General features: G+C 39.4%; 1 protein-coding gene across 1 annotated transcript; it reads left to right on the plus strand.

Annotated features, from left to right (window-relative positions):
* Positions 1–454: 454 nt before the first annotated feature.
* Positions 455–23,241, plus strand: ano6 (anoctamin 6). Its single transcript, XM_080886050.1, has 20 exons — positions 455–743; positions 8,954–9,024; positions 9,335–9,463; positions 12,181–12,246; positions 12,328–12,615; positions 14,238–14,351; positions 14,454–14,569; positions 14,666–14,800; positions 14,892–14,994; positions 15,192–15,252; positions 15,412–15,557; positions 15,698–15,775; positions 17,865–18,093; positions 18,178–18,347; positions 18,431–18,528; positions 18,995–19,125; positions 19,263–19,468; positions 19,721–19,920; positions 21,448–21,553; positions 21,665–23,241. Exons 1-20 carry the CDS (start codon positions 659–661, stop codon positions 21,836–21,838), a joined length of 2,706 nt encoding a protein of 901 aa, XP_080742176.1. The 5' UTR covers positions 455–658; the 3' UTR covers positions 21,839–23,241.
* The last annotated feature ends 68 nt before the right edge of the window (positions 23,242–23,309 follow it).

Genomic DNA, 23,309 nt, shown 5'->3' on the forward strand with positions numbered 1-23,309 from the left:
TTAAATCACGTTGAGATTCTCTGGAATTACTTCTTCGCAGCGCTGTATCATATCCGCAAACCCAAATGCAGTCACTCCAAACAGTTTATAGCATTTAAAAAGGAAACAGAGCATTATGATAAAAGATTACATTACATATTTACTCCCCTGTCCCTGTATTAGTTGCTGACATTGTTTACTGTAGTTGCTAATAAAAAGTTTCATTAGAGGGGAAAACAACACTGGAGACTTTTTTTTATAGAAAGTTGTGTAACTGATAGAAGATTTTCTCTTAAATTGAATGTGAATTATATCAACAAGTATCTGGTCAAGGCCTGGAGAGCTGAGGTCCATGCGCAGAATTATTAATTATGAAAATGTTGATGGGTACAAACCAGAAGAAAGCTACACAGCGTCAGATAACCAACTTTTATTTGAACACTCTCCTCCTCCTCCCCCGCCCCCCTCCAGCCCCACCCGTTTCACACTCGTACAAGTCACTGCATGAAAACTTTACGCGCACTGAACCAACGCTGTGAACTGAAGCAAGAATGCGCGGAGGCTGTGCCTTGAAATCAAAGTGAGAATCGGCACGCTTGTTGGTTTCCGGGTGTGTAGTTTTGTTTTGTTTTTAACTTTTTGTTTGGGAAGTGATGACACTGGAGCTGTCGGCAGGACTATGAGCGACCACGACATCCTCGAGATGGAGTCCGACATGGAGGATCTGGGGGATATAGAGCTGGGCATGATAGAAGAGGAAGTTGGTGAGAGAACATGGTCTTTTGCAACAGTTGTCTGCATGCTATTCCGGAGCGCGGACTCGGTCTGGGTTTTATCCTCGTGATGCTGTGGGTCCTTATCGAGACAGCTGTCGATATTCTTAGGCCACGTTATCTCCGGGAACTCATCTTTTGCTACTCTGTAGTGGAGAAATTATTACTATTGTAACTCCTTTAAACAAAGTCCCCTTTCTCTTATGTATTCTGCACTCCGGTATAGTTAAGATATTTACTTTTTACTCTATAATATGTAGTCCCAGTATGGCGCAAATACAGTGTTGCTCAAGGATAGATGACGGTGTGCAGTGTTACAGATTGATCAGGAATGGGCATGTGCAGAGAGACAATTGAGCACCAGTGGAGGTGTGGTGCACAATACAGCTTCGGACATCTCCAAGAACCCAAGATTACAAATGACTATAGTTTCTCGGTATTCCTAGATCTACCTTGCTACCACACAGAAACACCTCTCAGCGAGCTTTTGTTGTTCGGATTTTTTCACATTCCTGAATCTGCAAACCGAAACCATAACTCCGCTGCTGAACAGAATGTCTCCTGGGCTCGTCTTCATCTCTGTACCCAGAGTAGATTCTGCTGCAGTGTTTCTATGAAATCTATATCATACCTGTCTCATCTAAAGTGACGCAGGCCTATCGATGACATGTTTTTTCTCTCTCCCTTTGTTCACTGATGTCTTAGATAATAGATCATAAGATAAGATCATAAAATAGATCATGAAGAGCATCTCACTGTAAAGGCACTCTAGTCTAATGGAGGGTTCGTTTCATTACAATCATTTTACAGGACTGTGGTGGTCAGTGCATTCACCAACAAAGTAGTCTTAATGAACGTCAAATGTAAAATGGTCACACTGGCTGTGGTTGAGGTGGTGTCAGTCACTTTGGCTTCTTACCCAGCTTTCTTTTTTATGCTTGAGTAAGCATGATGCTTGATCTCAATACAGGCACAGTTGCTGAAGGTGCACCGGATGTACCCATTTTACGAACGAAGATGAGAAAATCAGGTTTAAGCACTTTTCATGAAAACCAATAATTATTTATTGGTTTTCATGAAAATATACAGCCATATTTGTGTCCTGACTTGCAATAGAGCTGGTGCTCGATTCTTATCTGTTGTGAAACGTCCCCTGAGATCGAGCAGAAAAACAACTCCTGCCGTTTCGTAAGATACCTTTTTTTTTAAACCATCTTCGGCCTCGCCTCTGTCAGTGCGCCCCAGGGTGGCTGTGGCTACAATGTAGCTTGCCATCACCAGTGTGTGAATGGGTGGGTGACTGGATGTGTGAAGCGCTTTGGGGTCCTTAGGGACTAGTAAAGCGCTATACAAATACAGGCCATTTACCATTTTTACCATTCAAAATTATTATTATGTACGCCTTAAGGTCACATACCTAGGCACCACAATGCTTCAAAAGCTGTTTTTTTTCTTTTAAGGAATAATCCATTTTCCTCTCATTGTTACATGTGCCTTTTTTTTTCTTTTTTGTACATTGATGTGTCGGATGTACTCTAAGGAAGGAAGTAGCCTGCGACTGGGTTAGTGGTTTCTGACAAAATAAAAGATTTCAGTTGCATGCTTTTCAAATGACTCACACTTTCTGAATCAGTTATGGTTGCAGAGGTTCTGTAACAGCGTTTGTGTTCGGAGACTGACGATTTCAGATGAATGTGTGTCTGTCTGAACTGCTTAAAACCCGGGCTGTATGTTATGTCACTGCACTTTGTGGGATGACTGCAGTATAGAAGTCAGACCGTGAGCCTGCTTGAAGACTTTCAAAGGAGAAATTGTTGATTTTAAGAGCAGTGTTTCTTCCTCACGCTCCCTAAGCATGTTACTATGGCCTGTGTTATGAAAACAACATCTGTCTCCAGTTAGTTTTCTTTTCCACTTTATATGGAAACACTGCAAGACTTCCCATATTCGATTTTTAGGTCATCTGTTTTTTTGAAATAAGGGACAAAAGATTTATGAGGCAAATGGGAGAGGCTGCAGTGTTATTTTTATTATGTATTTTCTTGTTTTGACGTAGTCTGTGGTGGGAAAGTATGTATGTTGAGCAGCGGAATTTCTATTTTGTATCAGGGGATTTATAGAACAATTGTGGTGAGTAGGACGTTTTGTGCAAGCAATAAATCAGCGAGAGAGTGTGATGTTAAAGGAAGTGAAAAGCAGTCTGTGGTGCTTCAGTGAGCACTGCAGAGCTAGAGCATTAGCTATAACTCAGTGGAAAACAAAGGTTAAAGAAAAGCGGGTCAGTAGTCCTTAAGAATGCTGTAGACTGGTGGGGAATAAAAAGCTGGAATGGAATAGGGAATGAAGCTCCAGTTGAGTCATTTTGTAGGCAAAACAAACAAGAGTTCACTGATTTAATTGAAAATGAACTTCAGTTGTTTTCTACAGCATCTGAAAAAGTGGTTGGGTGGAGTATGTGAGCTGTTTCTGGGCTCTAAAGTGGGGAATGCCAGAAAAAACGTTCAAGAATAACTGCTCTTTCAGCCTACTGATGCATATTTCCATCAACAATAAGCTCCTATAAGTAGATACCTTCTTAATATAATATATGGGATCTTACCTTTTGCTTTGTTTACCTTAGGTGACTAAACCATTTGTACTGTAGGACCTTAACTCAGTGTAACTATAAGTTACTGTACTGTACTTAACTATACAGAACTGTTATAATCAGTAGTATATGCATAAACATATATGTACACCTATTAGAGAGCATAATTTACCTACTGTAGTTTATGGGCTAAACTGATATTTTAGACACATTTAGTTTAAAGGGCACACATGCTTTTCCTTATTCTCTGGCACATTTTTGCTGTAGTATGAGAGATAGTTACATTAAACATGGCCAAAAGTCTCACAAAATAAGGTCAGATAATGTGCATCCAGTCCTTATGAGTCAAAAGCTTAGGGCACACACTTTTATTCTGTTTTTTATGTTTGTTTAATTCTACTTTAAGGGGAATCCCCTCACTTAGTCATGGCTGTCCCCACCCACCTGTTGGTCAAAGATAACTTAAAGGGACGAGACCCAAAATGGCCTGTTTCAGACACTGGAGTGACAGAGAGTTCGGATATAGAGATATATGAGGACCATTCTGAACTGTAAATCATAAAGCGCTATTCTGCTAAAGTTGTATATGAGCATCAGCCCTTTCATAACAGGTTTATGACCATATGACAACGCTGTAAAAGAACAGCGTTGTAACCGTGCTTTCAGTCCATATCTGTCATTGCCTTCACAGCTGCGCCCTCCCATGATTTTATCTTGTGGAACTCCAATTAAATCAAAATCTCCTCACAGACATATGAACACCCGTGTCTGTTTTTATGTGCATGCCCCAGCAGGCGTACAGACACACTCATCCTCTCTGTTGTGGCTGACAAAGATATGTATTAGGACAAACATGAGATGCAGGTCAAACTGCAACTAAAAGACTAAAAGAGAAATAGTAGCAGCATAAATTCTGTGCTATAAATGCAACAGAAGTCCATACATTCTCTGTACAAATCTTTTCTGGAAAAAAAGCTAGAATATAAAATCTATATAATCTGCTAGTAATGCATCTTCTGCAGTACTTAGTCTGCATCCACTTAATCATGGACATTTGGATGTTTGGCTGGACATGGATAATTTCAGGCTTTCAGTGAATTATCTGGCTGGAATGATTTTACAGCATGCATATTTAATGGCTTTAAAATAAACAAGAACTGGTTACACATGGTGAAAATTACACACATATAACACCCAATTGTTTCAATAATTCAGCCACAGATTTGAGGTAAAGTTAAAGAATTTGGGGCTAGTCCTCCTTTTTCATTGTTCCATCCACTTTTTGTAATGCACCAGTACCGCTGGCAGCATAACAGCCCCCAGAGCGTGTTCAGTGTTCTTGGGTTTGACAGCCTCACCTTTACTCTTCCAAGCACACCTCTTGTCATTGCTGTCATGGCTATACAACTTTTCCCCTTCAGACCATAAAACCTTTCGCCAGGCGTAATCTGGTTTATGTGGGCAGGTGCAAATTTCAGTTGACCTTGCACCTCCTCTCAGTCAACGGCAATGCAAAACAGACTCTACTGTGGTGTTCCAGCAGTTTCCAGTTCAAAGCAGTGTTTAGCCTTGGTTTGTATGTTCTCCTGAAAATCCTAACTAGGGCTGCCACAAACGATTATTTTCATAGTCGACTTGTCACCAATTATTTTTGAGATTAGTCGACTAATCAGATCATGCATCCACTGGACGTACAACGTACAGCTTATTGCACTAGCATGCATCTGCTCTTATATAACTATCATTAGCTTACAGCTTTAAGTGTTTAAGGTATGTGCTAACTAAAAATAAAGACAAGATGATAGTTTATTACATTTTAATGAGTTTAATAAACTCAGCCGTCTGCTCCTTGCTATCTAAAATATAACAGGACACCGGAGTATATTCTCGAGCATCTCACACTTCTGATAATCAGTTGTCTGCTTTGAACAAATAATATACTGAAAAAAGCCAAACAATAACATTAAGTTATGTAACTGACTTATATATGTTTAACCTGAGTAGCGAAAGACGGCCGTGGGTTTGAAAGCGATTTGCTGATGTTGTGCCAAAAACTGATTTCCGGTATTTGCCAAAAACTTGTTGGTGAAACATATTTCAAATATATCCCTCATGAATTATATCAAGTCACCTTGAGCAACAAACAACATTTGGTGGCTCAAGAGTTGGCAGTTCGTCTTGTAATCGGAAGGTTGCCGGTTCGAGCCCCGGCTCCGACAGTCTCAGTCGTTGTGTCCTTGGGCAAGACACTTCACCAGTTGCCTACTGGTGCTGGTCAGAGGGCCCGGTGGCGCCAGTGTCCGGCAGCCTCGCCTCTGTCAGTGCGCCCCAGGGCGGCTGTGGCTACAATGTAGCTTGCCATCACCAGTGTGTGAATGGGTGAATGACTGAATGTAGTGTAAAGCGCTTTGGGGTCCTTAGGGACTAAGTAAAGCACTATACAAATACAGGCCATTTACCATTCCTGTAACAAGGTAGAAGCTGCAATCAGTTTTTGGCAGTGACTTTTATGTATCCTTTATTTATGCAGTTAAAAAAAAAATTCTTGTTTACTTTAAAAATGTCTCTTTTAAGAGTAATCTGGCCAAGAGGACAGTTGAAATTGCAACAAATGCAAAAATTGTTTTGTTAAGATATTTTAAGTGGACAAAAGGAAGGTGGTTGATTATAATGTAAGTACAATAACACAGTTACAAAGATACTTGAGAAACAGGTAATTTTTAATTTTATATATAACCCCTTTGTAATACCTGTTCACCGAAGTTTATTTAGCAACATACATAACAATATTACACATAAAAAACACACGGAAACATTGGAAATCACTTTTTGGCACAACACCGGGAGTCCGGTGTTCTCACCGGCTCTAGTGAGCCTTAAGCCCCGGCTAGCTATCAAGCTGGTGAGTAACAAACGCCTCCGAAAACATCGGAGCGCTTTTGAAAATATGCGGTGTCTTGATAAACTGAGCAAATATTTGAAGTTCACACAGCTACATTCTCGCCTGAAAATATGTTAAACGTTTATTTTGTGACCCAGAAAGAATAATAAGAGTAATATTAAAACTAACTAGCTTCCGCCATTGTTGGAAACTGAGCAGGGCCGCGCTATGAATTCTGGGATAGGTTGGGCCACGAAGTATACACCCGACCTATCCTTCAAATCTGGGGAAATGAAGGGAGCATTTGCACGATCTTGGAATCTGCAATTAATTAGAAATGTCTTTCCAAAGTTGTGACAGTTAGTGACAATGACAGTTTTCCTCCTTAGTGTCAAGACTAGCGAGTTAAACTCAGAGTGCAGGTTTATTGCTGGGAAAATTCTTCATAGAAATAACATCACCAAACAAACTCAAATCACCAATACGGGACTAGACACTAAACTGGGCACTGAAACCTAAAACTAGAAAACCTGAGGAAACAAACCAGAACTAAGAGTGAGGAAATTTACAGGAAAATGAGGGTTGAAAACACAGCAGGAAGTGAGGATTTGGAAACAGGAAGAAACACAGCTGGGACAAATCAGACATAATGAGACGAGGGAACGCAAAACTAGATACCCTGGCATAGGAGACAGACTATCAAAATAAAACAGGAAATACACCATGTACGCACAGACACGGACTCAGAGACACAAGCTTAACACTACGATAATACTGATACGGTACAGAGGGAACATAAGGACAGAGATGACCAGACAGGAGACGTGGGACCAGGACAGGCACAGAGAGACACAGACTTGATACTGAACAGAGGGAACACGGAGTACAGGGACAGGAATGACATGAGACACGACCGACAGGGGAACAAGAGAATAAACATGAGGGCAGAATTAAACCGAAGAACTAGAAATCACAAAGCCAGGAGAACTAAAGATCTAGAAATACAAAACAGAAACCAAACCCCTAATAGTCATGAACCACGATGAAAACAAAAATGAAAAAACTAAATTCAAAACACTGGGTCACTGACCCAGGACTGACACTTAGATTTTCAGAGTTCCTTCAATTTTGTTTTAAGTATTGGTCCAAGATTGCTGACAAAAACAAATTATTTCTGTGCTAGCAAAGAGAAACTACCATTTTGGGGTGGCTGTAGCTCAGGAGGTAGAGGAGGTCATCCACTAATCGGTTGGCGCTTCAGTCTATGTGCAAAATATCCTTGGGCAAGATACTAACCCCAAGTTGCTCAATGATGCATCCATCGGAGTGTGAATGTTAAACAGAAAGCAATTAACCACTGTTAAAAGTGCTTATATGAATGGTGAATCCTCATTCACCCAACCAGTCCATTTACCAGTTCTAGTCAATCACAATCACATAACCTCTGCCAAGTTATTAAAAGATTGAAGCGCATTTATATATTTGAGTTAGGGCTGGGCCATATCATACCATTCACGGTAATACTGGTATAATGTTGGGCAATGATAAGAAAATGAAATATCGCGATAGAATATGGGTAAAACACGCATGCGCAGTGCCTTTGTTTTCATATGCACATGGAGGAAAAAGCGTGCCGGCGACGGGAAATGAGAAGAGTGAAAGCGGATCACTGAATGAAACGGATGAACCAGAACTGGTTTGTAAAAATGCTGCAACTTTAGTGGTGTGGAACTGGTTTATCTTTCGTCCATCAGATACACAACAAAGCACTATTTTTGGTAGCGCATGCTAGCGGGCCGTCGTTATTACCGTGTTTTTTGGAAAATACGACACACTTAAAATACATCCTTTGATTTTTTCTTAAAATCGACAGTGCCCCTTATAATCCCGTGTGCCTTATGTATGAATTCTGGTTGTGTTTACTGACCTCGAAACGATTTTATGTGGTACACAGCGCTCGAAAATCTGTCAGACGTTTTAGTACGACTTTGCTAAGCTACGAAGCCGCACCGCTTGATGGATTGTCGGAGCATTACGGCTATCGTAGGCAGGAGCCTCTCGGAGTGATACGTACTGTGCTTCAACATAATATTACCATATTGTGTGTGTATAACCTCTTTCTAAGTTTTGTGGATCTTATACATGGTTATGCTGAGGATATGTCGGCCAATTTCCACTGGAAATGCATTTTGGTTAAACTGACAGCAAGGAATTTGCACTGTTACATTTTTATATAACTTTAATGCACATAAAAAACAGCTGCTTGTTTAAGTGAAAATACATTGATGGTTTTTTTTTCCACTAATAAAGTTGTGGAGTTGTAAAGTATTTTGTCTAGTGTCAATTATATTGTCAGTTATATCGTTATCGCAAATTTTCAAATGTATATCGTGATAAATATTTTTGGCCATATTGCCCTGCTCTAATTTGAGTATCTGAATATTTGAGTCTGTATATATAATTTTTACTCTGTGAGAAAATCCAAAAGAAACTCAAACTTGTGCACCACACTCTTGTTTTTAAAGATGAATGCTGTATCATCATTCCACTCTGGAGAAAGAACAAGCCAAAGAAATCATTAAAAGCCCCAAATTCCCTGATATTCATGCCCATGATAAGTTTATGCAAACCTCTGTCCAAAACTGCATGTCTGTTCTTTGTTCATTGTTGCATTTGCATTCCTATTTATATATGCAATCTTCTTCTTCTTTCTTTCTTTTTTTTTTTTTGCAGTATACCCAGAGGAGTTTTTACCAACTTATCACTCTATCAAAGAAGGAGGAAACGTAATTAAAGCACAAGAGGTGAGTCAACAGACAATGAAGTAACATTAAACCCCTAACATAATATTATGAGCTTTACTGAAACTTAGTGGGTCGGACTGTGTGGTGAGAGAGGGGGAGGGAGAGGAGAGCAGGGCGTTACAGTGTTTGTTGACCTACGTTACACGTTGAATAGGCAGGTCCAGGTCAGCGTTAACATTGTTTCTGCTGCGACTGTCTCCAAGCTGGACATTTACTTGTGATTATGTTCAACAAGTATGACGTTATGGAGGAAGAGGAGTATGAGTTTCATCCTGTAGATTTACCCAGTGAGCCTTGTTTTTCCCCTCAGGTAGGGTTTAATGACAAACCAGACTCCCTGTTCTTCAATGATGGTGTTAGGAGGATTGACTTTGTCCTGGCGTATGAAGATGAGGACAAAAAGGAATATGAGAAGAGGCATGTGTTCCAGAGACGCAAGGTAAGCTTGTTTTTCTTTTAACCTTATTGAGCATTTTAGTAAAACGCACCATGCCATTAAATCCAAAGGTACTGGGTGTACTGCAAACGGTGCGAAGTGGAGTAAATAGTGCATAGCAGAGAGATGACATTATAGTAATAAAAAGCTTAATTTGCATAGTTCTTTGTAAAACACGGTGGTTTCTGGTATGTATGTGGGAGCCTGGATATACGGGTCTTTATATCTCATTAGTAAAATGATAAAATCAATTTTAAATTTCACTGGAAGCTGGTGAAGGGAAGCAAGAATCGAGGTGACGTGTGAGTGCGGGCAAGCCTAGCTGTTATGTCAGTGTGATTACTGACCTTCAAGAAGCTGTCCGGGTGAAAAAGAATTGCAATGGAGGACATTTAAAGATATCCAACTGTTAATGGTAATGTTAAGGTTGTCATCGTCAACATAGTAACATATGAGATGCCTTTAAAGCTCTTAAGTAGATGGCCAGGAGAGTAGCAGATAGTTGGAGAGTTGGACCAAAGCGCTTCTAGTGAGAATATTTAGCTATTAATGATTTTTAGCTATCAGAATATAATGAAAACCATTTAAGAAAAGTGATGCCAACCTAGTTCAACAACCTGTCATATAAGACCGGTGTGATCAGTGGTGTTAAAGGCTCGGGGACTGCAAACAGCCTGCTATGCCAGCATTCAGAATCCATGGAGAGTAGTTATGATGTTAGACTTAGAGTGTTAGTATTGACATTTGATCTCTGAGCGTCTATTCTTTTCACCAGTGACTCTCTGGTTCGATTCCCAATGGGTTTTATCTGAATGCCTTCGTTTTAACTTTAAGATCTGACTGCATTTTATGTGTCCTAATGAGTTATATAACAACATTCTTCTAATAGAATAATCTAACATCATAACGTATACACAGAGTGCATGCAGGCGAATGTATATAGCCAAAATTTTCTCAGTGTTTGATTTATTACTCATACAAATGGCAGAGTCTGTTTCTTATTTGTAAATGGAGTTTTTGTTTGCACTTGGATTAGTCTGTCAGTCTGTGGCTTCACATTATTCCCCTCTGTCTGTAAATATTATTTATCCAGGATATGAAGCATTAGATTCTGACTGTGAGGTGCTCCTGGCTATATTCCTTGAGAGAGCTAATGAAGAGCATCATTTTTTCAATTAGATGCTCAAAGTTCATCATCAGAACAGATCTGTTTGGCCATGAGTAATTTTTAATTTATGTTTTTAGATTTTGTGGTGCAAAAATGTTAAACCGCCACAAAACAAAGTCAGTTGGTTTGTAACTGAAGAGAAGGAAAAATAGAAAGAAAGAAGACCAACTCTTCCTGGTCTGGTTTCTGTTACCGTATTAGTATTAGACTGAAGGATGAACTGGCATATCCAGGCTTGTTTGTCCTCTTTCACAACAGGTTTACAGTCAGGTTTGTATATAATATAATGCTTGGAAATGAATATGTTGTTGTTAGAAAAGAAGTGCCACATGTTTTCCACTTGATTGAGATGAGAGCTGTGAATAAATACAGGCAGTGGGTGTAGACAGCTGCAACCCAGCTCCAAGTCCGTAAAAGCCGATCAGCCAGTTTTACTGAGTTCCTTGGAAAAGATTTGCCTATAAAGTTACTGGAAGTATCACAGTCCTGGGCTTTGGACTCAGTTTGCGGACTAGAGATTTCCTCTCTATTCGTTAATGTTACGTTTGTTTCTTAGTTTGACTGTTCATTCTTGATTGACTCGTTCCTGAATATCTTGAGTTCTGTGTTTCCGTTAATGCTGATTTCAGTTACTATTCTGCTTTAGGTTGTTTGGTTTGGTCTCGAGGGTTTTTTTTTAGCCTTTCCTTTCTGTGTCAGGTTCAGATGTCAGGGTCATTGTCTCTGTGTTTAGTTGCTTCCTCTTTCCTTTTGATAGTCTTGCCACTTGCACTTTATGTTTAGTTCTACTTCCCTTGTTTCCACTTGCTACATTACTCCTTGCATTTATTGTCTCCCTTTAACATTTGTCTAGTCATCCCTTTAGCTCTGTAGCAGCTTACTGGGAGCTTTCCTGTTTGGAATCTGTAGCATATCTTGATATCTTCCCTATTTTGATCCCTTGTTTAGCACATGACAGGAAATGAAATTTCCTAAGTCTGTTAGAACTGAGGAAACATTATATTCATAAGAAATCCAGCAAGCGGAGAGTCTCTAAAAGTCACTCGATTAACTTTGTTGTTCCAGAGCATAACTTTGGTCAAACACAGGTTGCTTAACTTTATTCTGCTCTGACTGCTGGGAAGGTGTGGTTCTTTGACATGCTGTTGGTTAAATGGAATTATTATGATTGTCTATATACATCGCATGCAATTGTGGTATTTCCTGTTTCTCAATGAGTAATCTTTCTGCTAACAAAGTTAGCAGTAATAAAGACTGAAGCTATTTTTAGCTTTGCTTCATTAACAGTTCCTTGAAAGTGTCCATGAGGTGCTGAATGTGACAATTTAGCGATACCAAATTATTCACCAAATGAATACACCGAAGACAGAGCGCAGTTCCTGCACCAGGAGAGCAACATGATGCAGTATTACAGTATTATATCGAGTTTTTAGTACATCTTTTTGAATAATAAATACATAAATCAGTCAACTAAAGGGGCCATGAAAGTATCTGCTGTATCCAGCGATTAATTTGCATTTGATATTTATTTTTTTATTGTGTTATTCTTTAGAGACGGCGAGAATACTTTGAGGCCAGCCTGATGAAGATGGGCATGGAGTTGGAGGCCACACAGTCTGTAAGTGGATGTCCTTGCCTGGAGGTTACTGTTTCTGTCCCCGTATCTCTTACTTTAACTGAATTCTCTCTTTGTTTGCAGGTTTTAGATGAAAAACTCATGTTTTTGAAAGTTCACATGCCATGGGATGTGCTGTGCACCTATGCCGAGGTCCTGCATATCAAGCTTCCCATACAGCCCAACGACATGCCGGCCCGCCCCTCCCCGTTGCGCTTTTTCTCCTGCATCACCAAGCACTTCTATCCCGATGAGAAACTGATCAGTAAGGAGTCCGAGTTCTTCACCGCCCCCTTTGAGAAGGATCGACAAGATCTCTTCTGTATCAAGGACAAAGATCTCTTCTTCACTCCATCGATGAGGAGCAGGATGGTAGGTTGTTCCATGTAGCTGCCATAAGTTCAGGCTGCCTGCAACTCTCCCTACACATAAATATGTCAATGGATTTATGGATTTCATGTTAAAATCACTAAAGTCAGGGTTCATAGACAACCTTAAAATGCCTTCATTTTAAAGGAACTTGATTTGAAATAATAGTCATCTTAAAACTTAACTTAACTTTTTCCATGAATTTGTGGTTTAAGTCTTATGTACAACATATTACGTATACTTTCACAAATCGCACATTAAAATAGTGGAGAAAAAGTTAGCAGGACTGGAAAATACAAGTTTGGACCAAGAACAAAAACTTTTATGCTCCTAGGTGAATGATTTAGTAATGGTTTGCTGTCATAACAATTTATTTTGAAGTGGTATGTAAGGAAACAGGCGTAAGAGACTCTGGAGAGGTGGAGGTATGCACCGGATACATGGGATCAGTAGAGCCAAGACTGAATGCATGTGCGACTGAGAAAGAGACGGGTGGAAATGTTAAAGTTTAAAGAGTGCAGATATTAAATGTACATGGATTTAAATACCTGGGTTCAAGCATCCAAGGCAACAGGCAGTGCACAAGGCAAGTGAAGAAGAGTGTCAGGGGTGATTTGTGATAGAAGCACAGCAGCAAGAGTGAAAAGGAAGATTTACAAGATGATATGATGTATGGTTTGAAGATTATGGCACTTCCAAAAATACAGGGGGTGGAGCTGGAGGTAACAGAGTTAAAGATGTTCAGATTTTCATTGGAGTGACCAGAATGGTCAGGATTAGAAATGAGTATGTCAAATAGACAACAGTTTGAACAGTTTGGAGACAAAACTAGAGAGGAAGGTGGTTTCTGCATTTGGAGGGATAGTGGACACATTGTTCAAAGTTGAAGATGGAGCTGGGAGGCAGGAGGAAAAGAGCAAGACCATAGAGAAGAAGGACATGCAGAGGGTTTGTGTGACAGAGGAGGATGTTGGAGTAGAGGTGGAGGAAGGTGATCTGCTCTGGTTAAACTGAATTTATATTGCACCAAATCACAACAGCAGTTGCCTCAGGGAACTTTATATTGTAAGGTAAAGACCCTACAATAATACAGAGAAACCCCAACAATCAGATGACCTCCTTTGAGCAAGCACTTGACGACAGTGGGAATGAAAAACTCCCTTTTAACAGGAAGAAACCTCCAGGCTCAAGCAGGAGGAGTCATCTGCTGGTTGGGGGTTAGAGGAGGCAAAAAAGACAAAAGACACACACTGTGGAAGAGAGCCAGAGATATACAATAACTAATGATTAAATGCAAAGAGGTCAGAGACGCAGGGTGCTCTGTCGAATCCAGTTTTTTCCCCAACTGCAGTACGGAAAGAACTGCATGCAATTGGACAATTTCCTCATTAGTTTATTTTTCCAAAGTGATGATTCCAAACCTAGAACACTTGAGACACCCATTTAAATAAAATAACAAATATCCGTTGTTAGAAATTATATAATTATCTTATAGTTTTTTATTTGATTTGAAAAAGTCAAGAGCTCCTTTTAGATTGACAGAGATGGTTTTGTCTATGAAGAAAAAAATCAATGTATTATAAAATAGTAGAATGATAACTTTTTGACTCTTTCTCTTTTCTTAGGCGTATTACATCCTGAGCCGAGCCCCCTATGACATACGAGGCAACATAAAGAAGTTTGGCATCACCAAACTGCTGGACAGTGGAGTTTACAAAGCGGCCTATCCCATCCACGATGTAAGCCACAATATTTTCTGCTTTATTTTGCATACTGCGTATTGTCTTGTTTAGCCAAGCTGTACTATGTTATGTTAATGGCTTCACTGCTCGTCATGTCAGTGTCGGTTCAATGTCAAGTCCCAAGAACCAGAGTGTCCCAATGAAAGATACCTGCTCTATGAAGAATGGGCTCATCCCAAAAGCTTCTACAAGATCCAACCGCTGGACCTCATACGGTAAATCTTTTTTCTGTGCATAAAAAATTGTCTTCTCTGTTTGTTCAAGAAAAATTAGTAGTAATTATTAATAACTCTAATTATTTTTATTGACAGGAACTACTACGGGGAGAAGATTGGCATCTACTTTGCCTGGTTGGGTTTCTACACGAGAATGCTCACTTGGGCTGCTGTTGTTGGGATCGGCTGTTTCATCTACGGGTACTATACCCGGGACACCAGCACCTGGAGGTACTACAAACAATTTATTTCTCTTTAATGATTTTAAATGTTTAAAAAAATGCTCTTTAATGGTCTGTCTTGTGTCTTTGAAATGCTGCAGCAAAGAAGTGTGCGACCCTGATATTGGGGGAAAAATAGTCATGTGTCCACAGTGTGACACGTGCCAATACTGGACATTAAACAGCACCTGTAACACTTCGAAAGTGAGTTCTGTTTTATTGTATTTGAATGCATCTTTTCCTGTCTTTAATGTTGCTCAGTATACTTTGCAGCACAGCGCTCACCTCACAGTAGGTAGCACTGTTGCCAGATTTGCATAGTGAAATGTGTGGCTGCTGTTTTACTTTGTGACACAGCTGCAGCTGCCATTGAAATTTTATCTCTTTCTCTCTTTTTTAAGAATCTTTGCATATTTGATAACTTTGGAACGTTAGTGTTTGCAGTTTTCATGTCAGTCTGGGGTAAGTTTGATACAGTTTCTACCAGATTTTATCTTCTGTTATTATCTTTGCTTTTGCATCATCTTTGGTATTATTAATAGAACACCCTATTTATATTGCGCTTCCTTCTCTTATAACTGCCTGGCTTGTTGTTTCCTGTGTTTGTTTCGCTTTGTGCAGTGACTTTGTTCCTAGAGTTCTGGAAGCGCTACCAGGCAGAGCTGGAGTACGAGTGGGACACTGTGGAGTTCCTGGAACAGGAAGAGCCACCTCGCCCAGAATATGAAGCCAAATGTATCTATGAGAGGAAAAACCCCATTACAGGGGTAAATCCCACATACTTTTTCTCCAGCTAATCTCAGCTTGAGTTTTGATTTTCTCCATTTACAATGCATCAGTGAGTTTCACCTCTTCAAATATTGTTGCTGAGGTTCATAATTTCATTTTATTTATGTCTGCTATTTAGGTGAAGGAAAAGGTGCCATACACAGCCTGTGGACGATGTGTCCGTGTGTCGATAGGAATGACAACAGTCATTTTCTGGGTGAGTCATGAATTAAATGTCTTTTTTGTGTCTACTTTTTTTTTTATACAAAGAAGAAGAAATACACAACAGGAATAGTGAGAACAATATATAAACTCCTTTTAAGGTATACCCTTCTTTTAATTTTATTATTTTACATAACAGCATGGAAAGAAAAACGTCTAATCCTTAGGAGGCCTTAAAATGATTATTATTTATTTAACAGAAAGTAAGCCAAACAAAGAAACAGTATTTGAAAAACTATGTACAACCTTATTGTTTCTATAGGAATTAAGAGGTTAAATATATAGCCAGGTGCTGCTAGTCAAATGCACTATTAACTGCTCATTAGCAAGTGAGAGCACTACTATAAAAGTAAAAGCCAAAGAAAAGACAAAAGAGTATGGCTTGTTTGGGAAGGTTGCCTGGAGAAAGTATCTTCTTCCTAAGAAGAACATGGCAGCACAGCTTAGGTTTGCAAAGTTGTATCTGAACAAACCACATGATTTCTGTAACGATCCCTTTTGTAAAGATGAGACTACAGTGGAGCTGTTTGGCTATTATCCACAAGATAATTGTTTGGAGAAAACCAAACACAGCATCTCAACACAAACACCCCATACCAACTGTGAAGCATGGCGGTGGATGGGTGATGGTTTGGGCTTGTTTTGCAACCACAGGACCAAAGAATCAAGGTGTCACAATGTCCCAGACCTCATTGAAATGCGGTGGTGGGAGTTGAACAGAACTGTAAACAAGCAAATGTCCACATATCTCAATGAAATGAAGCAATGTTGTAAAGAAGAGCAGGCCAAAATTCTTCCACAGTGCTGTGAGACACTAATAAAGTCACAAAGAAAAAAATTAATTATTGTAGTGAAAGTTTGTTCTACAAGCAAATTAATTTTGTTCTGATTTTCAATTCAATTCAATTTTATTTATATAGCACCAAATCACAACAACAGTCGCCTCAAGACGCTTTATATTGTACAGTAGATCGTACAATAATAGATTCAGAGAAAACCCAACAATCATATGACCCCCTATGACCAAGCACTTTGGCGACAGTGGGAAGGAAAAACTTTTAACAGGAAGAAACCTCCGGCAGAACCAGGCTCAGGGAGGGGCGGGGCCATCTGCTGCGACCGGTTGGGGTGAGAGAAGGAAAACAGGATAAAGCCATGCTGTGGAAGAGAGACAGAGATTAATAACAGATATGATTCAATGCAGAGAGGTCTGTTAATACATAGTGAGTGAGAAAGGTGACTGGAAAGGAAAAACTCAATGCATCATTGGAATCCCCGGCAGCCTATGTCTATTGCAGCATAACTAAGGGAGGATTCAGGGTCACCTGGTCCAGCCCCAACTATATGCTTTAGCAAAGAGGAAAGTTTTAAGCCTAATATTAAAGGTAGAGATAGTGTCTGTCTCCCGAATCCAAACTAGAAGCTGCTTCCACAGAAGAGGGGCCTGAAAACTGAAGGCTCTGCCTCCCATTCTACTTTTAAATACTCTAGGAACAACAAATAAGCCTGCAGTGTGAGAGTGAAGTGCTCTAATAGGGTGATATGGTACTACAAGGTCATTAAGATAAGATGGGGCCTGATTATTTAACACCTTGTATGTGAGGAGCAGGATTTTGAATTCAATTCTGGATTTAACAGGAAGCCAATGAAGGGAAGCCAAAACAGGAGAAATCTGCTCTCTCTTTCTAGTCCCTGTCAGGACTCTTGCTGCAGCAAGATATGTACGGAACTATTTCACTTACTACTTCCTTTTTACAATAATTATATACTATTATTTATATATTATGGTTTCAGTTCACAAAAAAACAAATTTTGCTTTAAAATAAAATGTCCATTTTAACCAATGTAATATTGAGCAGGAAGTATTGATCTATAAAAGTAGCTAGGGTACATGGAACAGTTTCCTCTTTGACTCCACATGTTTTCAAGCATCCTGCTATTCCAGCTGTCTTTCCCCACATCTCTTGACTGTCAGAAAGAATTTGTAATAATTTTGTTTTGTTTTATTTATTTATTTATTTATTTATTTATTTATTTATTTATTTATTTATTTATTTATTTATTTTACTGATTTTGTCCTTTAGATAATGTTGATCCTGGCATCTGTTGTGGCCATCACTGTATACCGCCTGGCTGTCTTCTTTACGTTTTCTCGTGAACTGAGGAATACAAACTTGACAATTGCTGAGCCAATAAAGGAGTATGTGACACCTCAGATGGCCACTTCTGTCACAGCATCACTGATTAGCTTTGTTGTAATCATGATCCTCAATATTCTATATGAGCGGGTCGCCATCTGGATCACAGACTTCGGTGAGTTAAACATCCAACTGTACTGTCTTTCCTCAATGGAAAATAACCTAATCCACAGTCTTTTCATATCCGACACAATAACAGAGCTTCCACGAACCAAGACGGACTATGAGAACAGCTTGACTCTGAAGATGTTCCTCTTTCAATTTGTCAACTATTACTCCTCATGTTTCTACATCGCCTTTGCAAAGGGGAAAGCAGTTGGCCATCCAGGAAAGCCTGTTTATCTTTTGGGAAAATACAGAAATGAGGAGGTACTATTAGTCCATAAAGTGTTTACATAGCCAAGTAAATAGCTAGATATCCATGGCTGTCAATGTGTGTCTTTGATTTGCAGTGTGATCCGGGTGGTTGTTTGATTGAGCTGACGACTCAGCTGGCAATCATCATGGGTGGAAAAGCCATCTGGAACAACATCCAGGAGGTCTTGATACCGTAAGGACTCGGAATCTAGGACCTGTTTTTGTTGAGATGAGGTTGAACGCTAACTAGCCATCTTTTAAAAAGCTGTCCTTTTACTGTATACATACATTTGCTTGAAAAGTGAATGGACCCACTTTTTCCTCAACAATTCTACGAACTTTTCAATTAAATCCAGTCCATTTGAGCTGATGTGGTCTATACGTCAACTACATTTTTATCTGTTGCGTATTTTAAGCTTGAACTAAAAAGTCAACCATTTGGACAGCTGCCAAACCTCTAATGAACAGAAAATTGCTAATTGCATGAGCATCTCTTTCAATTTAGACAAAGGGATGTCTTTTCAAAGGTCGTGACTTCACAGAAAGATTTAGCTCAGTAAACACGATATGTCGCTTACAACAGTGTTCAAATCGACTAGATAAATAGGCAACGATACTTACTTACTGTTACTTTACGCCATCTCTTCCATCCTTTCAAGGTGGTTGAAGAATTTAATTTATCGCCACTGCGTCCATGTGACATCGGAGAAAGTGATTCCTCGCTGGGAGCAGGACTACCAGCTTCAACCCAGCTCAAAACTAGGACTGTTCTATGAATACCTTGAGATGGGTGAGATGGCAATACATTATTGGCACTTTGTCTGTTATATTTGCAGCTGCTGTTGTTGATAACAGAACCTGAATATACAGAATAATTGATTATTTTATTAATACCTGGTGCACTGGGAAACCTCTTGTTCCTTACAGCCATCCAATTTGGCTTTGTGACCCTGTTTGTGGCCTCCTTCCCTCTGGCTCCGGCCCTGGCTCTGCTCAACAATATAATAGAAATTCGGGTTGATGCTTGGAAAATCACCACTCAGTTTGGCCGTGATGTGCCAGAGAAGGCACAGCACATAGGAGCCTGGCAGCCCATTCTTCAAGGCATCACTATCCTGGCTGTGGTAACAAATGTAAGCTGATAATTACACCCAAACGCTAGTTTTTTAACTCATTTTACAGGCGATTACAATCTCAGCCCTTCAGTTTAGTTAACTACTATAACTGTACCACAGTTATTATCTGCAGCCCAAAATGACTATATGTTTGTCAAAAATACAAGAAAATGTTGTGCAAAAAGAAAAGTCTCACATTTTAACTTTTACAACCAGTTTTCTGCTTTTTCTGCATTAACTTTGTGCCCTGATGTTTGTCTGTTTCAACAGGCCATGATCATTGCTTTCACGTCGGACATGATCCCACGGCTGGTCTACTACTGGTCTTTCTCAGTGTACCCCTACGGCAATAATACTGAAAACACCATGAAGGGCTACATCAACAGCTCGCTGTCGGTATTCAGTACCAACGATTTTCCCCCAGTTGATGATGAATATATCCACACGCCTCCCAACCTAACCACTTGCAGGTACAAAGACTGAATCATCATTTTCATTTAAAATTAGCTTCCACACTTTGTAGATAGTGCGAGGTGGACTGGGAGGACAAGGGCTTAAACCTTTTGTTTGTTAGTCCATTTGGACATAAGAACATCACACAGCAGATTTGATCAACTCCACTATGAAGGTGCATTATAGGATTTAGATCTGGTAACTGTGGAGGCCATTTAAGTACAGTGAATGTATTGTCATTTTTAGGCTTGAGATTGCTTGAGCTTTGTGACATGGTTAGTTATGATGAGAAAAGACCACAGCAACAATATTTGGGTAAGATGTAACATTTAAATGATGCTCAGTGTCCCAAAAAGATATTTCCCACATCATTACACCACCAGCACCCTAAACTGATTTAAAGGCAGGATGGAGCAATACCTTCATGTTGTTTACGCTCAGTTCTAATCGTACCCTCCAAATGGAGACTCATCAGACCAGGAAATGTTTTTCCAGTCTCGTGAGTTTGTGCACTCTAAAGCAGTCTGACTCGTCACCTCTGACATCAAAGGTGTTTTTTCCCCAGAGACCTCCAGCTCACTGGATATTTTATTTTCTTCACACCATCTTCTAAACTAGCTAGAAATGGATGTGTGGGGAAATCCCAGTAGATCAGCAGTTTCTGATCATCCCATTGGGCACCAAAAACCTTATTACACTCAAAGCCACTTAAATTACCTTTCTTCTCCATCCTGATGTTCACTTTGAACTTCAGCAGGGCGTTTTGATATTGTGTATATGCCTAAATACAGTAAGTTACTGCCAGGTTATTGGCTGATAAGATATTTACCTTAATTAGGAGTTGAAAAATATGTACTTAATGAAGTGGCCAGTGAGCGTATTTGAATGTATGTAACTTGGGGAAAAAAAGGTTCCAATTAAGTGAGTTGACTGTGAGTTTTTATTTAACCTTAGTTAGATCATATATGCATGAACATGCAGAAACCTATACACGCATATGTGTTTGTTTAAGTGCAAGTAAATAGCAAACAGTCCCTGCAAGTATGTGCAAGACAACCTGATTTAATCACAGTTATAAGATTTACTGAAAAGAAGTTTTATCTGTAGCCTTGAAAAATGCAAGGAGAATGACTAAGCTGAGGGAGGGAGTACAGACTAAGGACAAGAGAGGAATGCAGACCAAAGCTATTTTGGTATTAGGCATGGGGGCAGGGCTTGGTTTCAGCAGGGCAAAGACAGAGTCCAGATCAGAGTCGAGGAATGGACCGAGTAATGCTGGAGGTTGACGAGACGGGCTTTAGTAGCGTGTGAACACAAATGAGCTTCAAAACATTCCAGAAACGACTGAAAAACTGTTGAGCTTGAACCAAAGAGTGGAGAAGGGTGAAGAGCAGCTGTGGCCTGACTTATACTCATATAATCAAGCACAGACAAATTATATTCTGCAGTCATAAAAAAAAGATTAAAGCTGAGAAATACAGAAACAAATGTATGGCAAATCAGTGCGGGTTTGAAGAAAACTACTGAAAACTTTTCTCTTACAGGTATCGAGATTATCGGTTTCCCTCCGGGCACCAAAGACAGTACGAATACAACATGTTCTACTGGCATGTGATCGCTGCCAAAATGGCTTTTATAATTGTTGTGGAGGTGAGTAGAAACTAAATAAATAGAAACCGATCACGTCAGAAAAGGATAATTTAAGAACATGCCAATGGAAGTGTTCACTTCTTTTTTTTTTGTGTGTGTGTGTGTTCGCAGCACATTGTTTATTTTACCAAGTTCATCCTGGCCTACATAATCCCCGACGTCCCGTATGCTGTTAAAGAACAAATCAAACGGGAAAAATACCTGACCCAGGTGATCCTCCACGAGACCAACCTGAAGCTGGTGTCCAAACGTTTAAAGGCAACTGAAACTGAAACTGAAAGCTGAGCATTTACAAAAGAAGGACTTGGAGGTGGATGAAAACGGATGGGACACGAAAGCAGAACCTTTTAAGTGTGTCACAAGAAGAGTGTTCTTTTTCTCTGTATTCAATTCAGTTTTATTTATACAGCACCAAATCACAACAACAGTCACCTCAAGGGGCTTTATCTTGTAATGTAGACCCTACAATAATATTATGATTACCAAGTTAATAAAGCATGAACTGTCTGACAGGAAACACCATCCTTGAGGAACTGCAGGACGGCGAACGGAAAAACCAGAAAAACCACTGATGTGTAGTCTTCCCTAACCACTATTTTCTTGCCCTGGACTGCCTTGATGTGTTTGGTGGTGAAAACGCACTTTAAGAGTCTTGTTTTTCTGGTGAAATAAATTTAGCTGACCCTTTAAATATAAAGATAACAGCACAGGTGGAAAAGGCTGCAGCAGAATGCCGAATATGAACTTTTGGCTCAAGAAATGTGAATTGTAATCTTTTTTTTTTAATTACAAAAAACCACAAATCCGTCTTGACGTTAAAGACCAAAACACAAATACTAAAATCAAGAAAAATGTAACATTTAGCACATTGGTGATTTTTTTTTTTTTTAATTAATTGCCATGCTGTATGTTTTATGCATTGACTTTTGCAACCGGATTTATTCAAAAAGGGGGGAAAGGCAGGTAAGGACGTCAAATCAGTGCTTTCAACTGTGAATCGTTTAGTTTTTTTTCCCTTCTTTCAGCTCTTTCACATATTTTTCTTGGCTGTTACAGAGATGACCTTTCAAGTCATACCAAAGGATACATTAATCTTAAGCATTTTTTTTAGTTATGCTATTCTTTTTGCTTGTTTTGGGTATATCAGACTAGAGCAGTTCTCACTTTAGCATCTCACTCTGTCCACCTTCCTCCACATGGGTGTGCACAGCTTTCGCACACATTTAATAATCACCAATATTGCAAAATGCAGATGTGCAGTGTTGGTATAATGCTTTTGTCACCTCTGTTAAAGAGCTCACAATGTTGCACGGCATAAATGTGCAGGAGATTGTCCCCTTTAAACTTTACATGTGTTTATTTTGTGAGGTGGGGGTTCTAGTAAGGAGAATAATCAACAAGTTTTGTATATAAAAAAATATGTTGAAGTGGGGAAAACATAATATATCCTATGAAAAAACTTTGGTGAATATAAGTCTTGTGTATGACCACTGCACTTCATTTTTTATTCTGAAATGATGGTTCAGGCCTTTTTATGTTATCCCGTGTCAGTCATGAAAGTACCTCTTTTAATCCACTTTGTCCTGAACGTAAGTATAATCACCAGTAACAGTATCATATATCAATATCTTTATTGTCTTGTTGTTTTATACGGTCATTAAATTGTTTTTTATATATATCTATAAAAAGCATATTTCGTGTCTTACGTCATACATTTCATTTAGCCCTCAACTCTGATATGAATACAAGTGTAGTG

This window comes from Rhamphochromis sp. 'chilingali' (genome assembly GCF_963969265.1).
Source record: "Rhamphochromis sp. 'chilingali' genome assembly, chromosome: 7".
NCBI lineage: Eukaryota > Metazoa > Chordata > Actinopteri > Cichliformes > Cichlidae > Rhamphochromis > Rhamphochromis sp. 'chilingali'.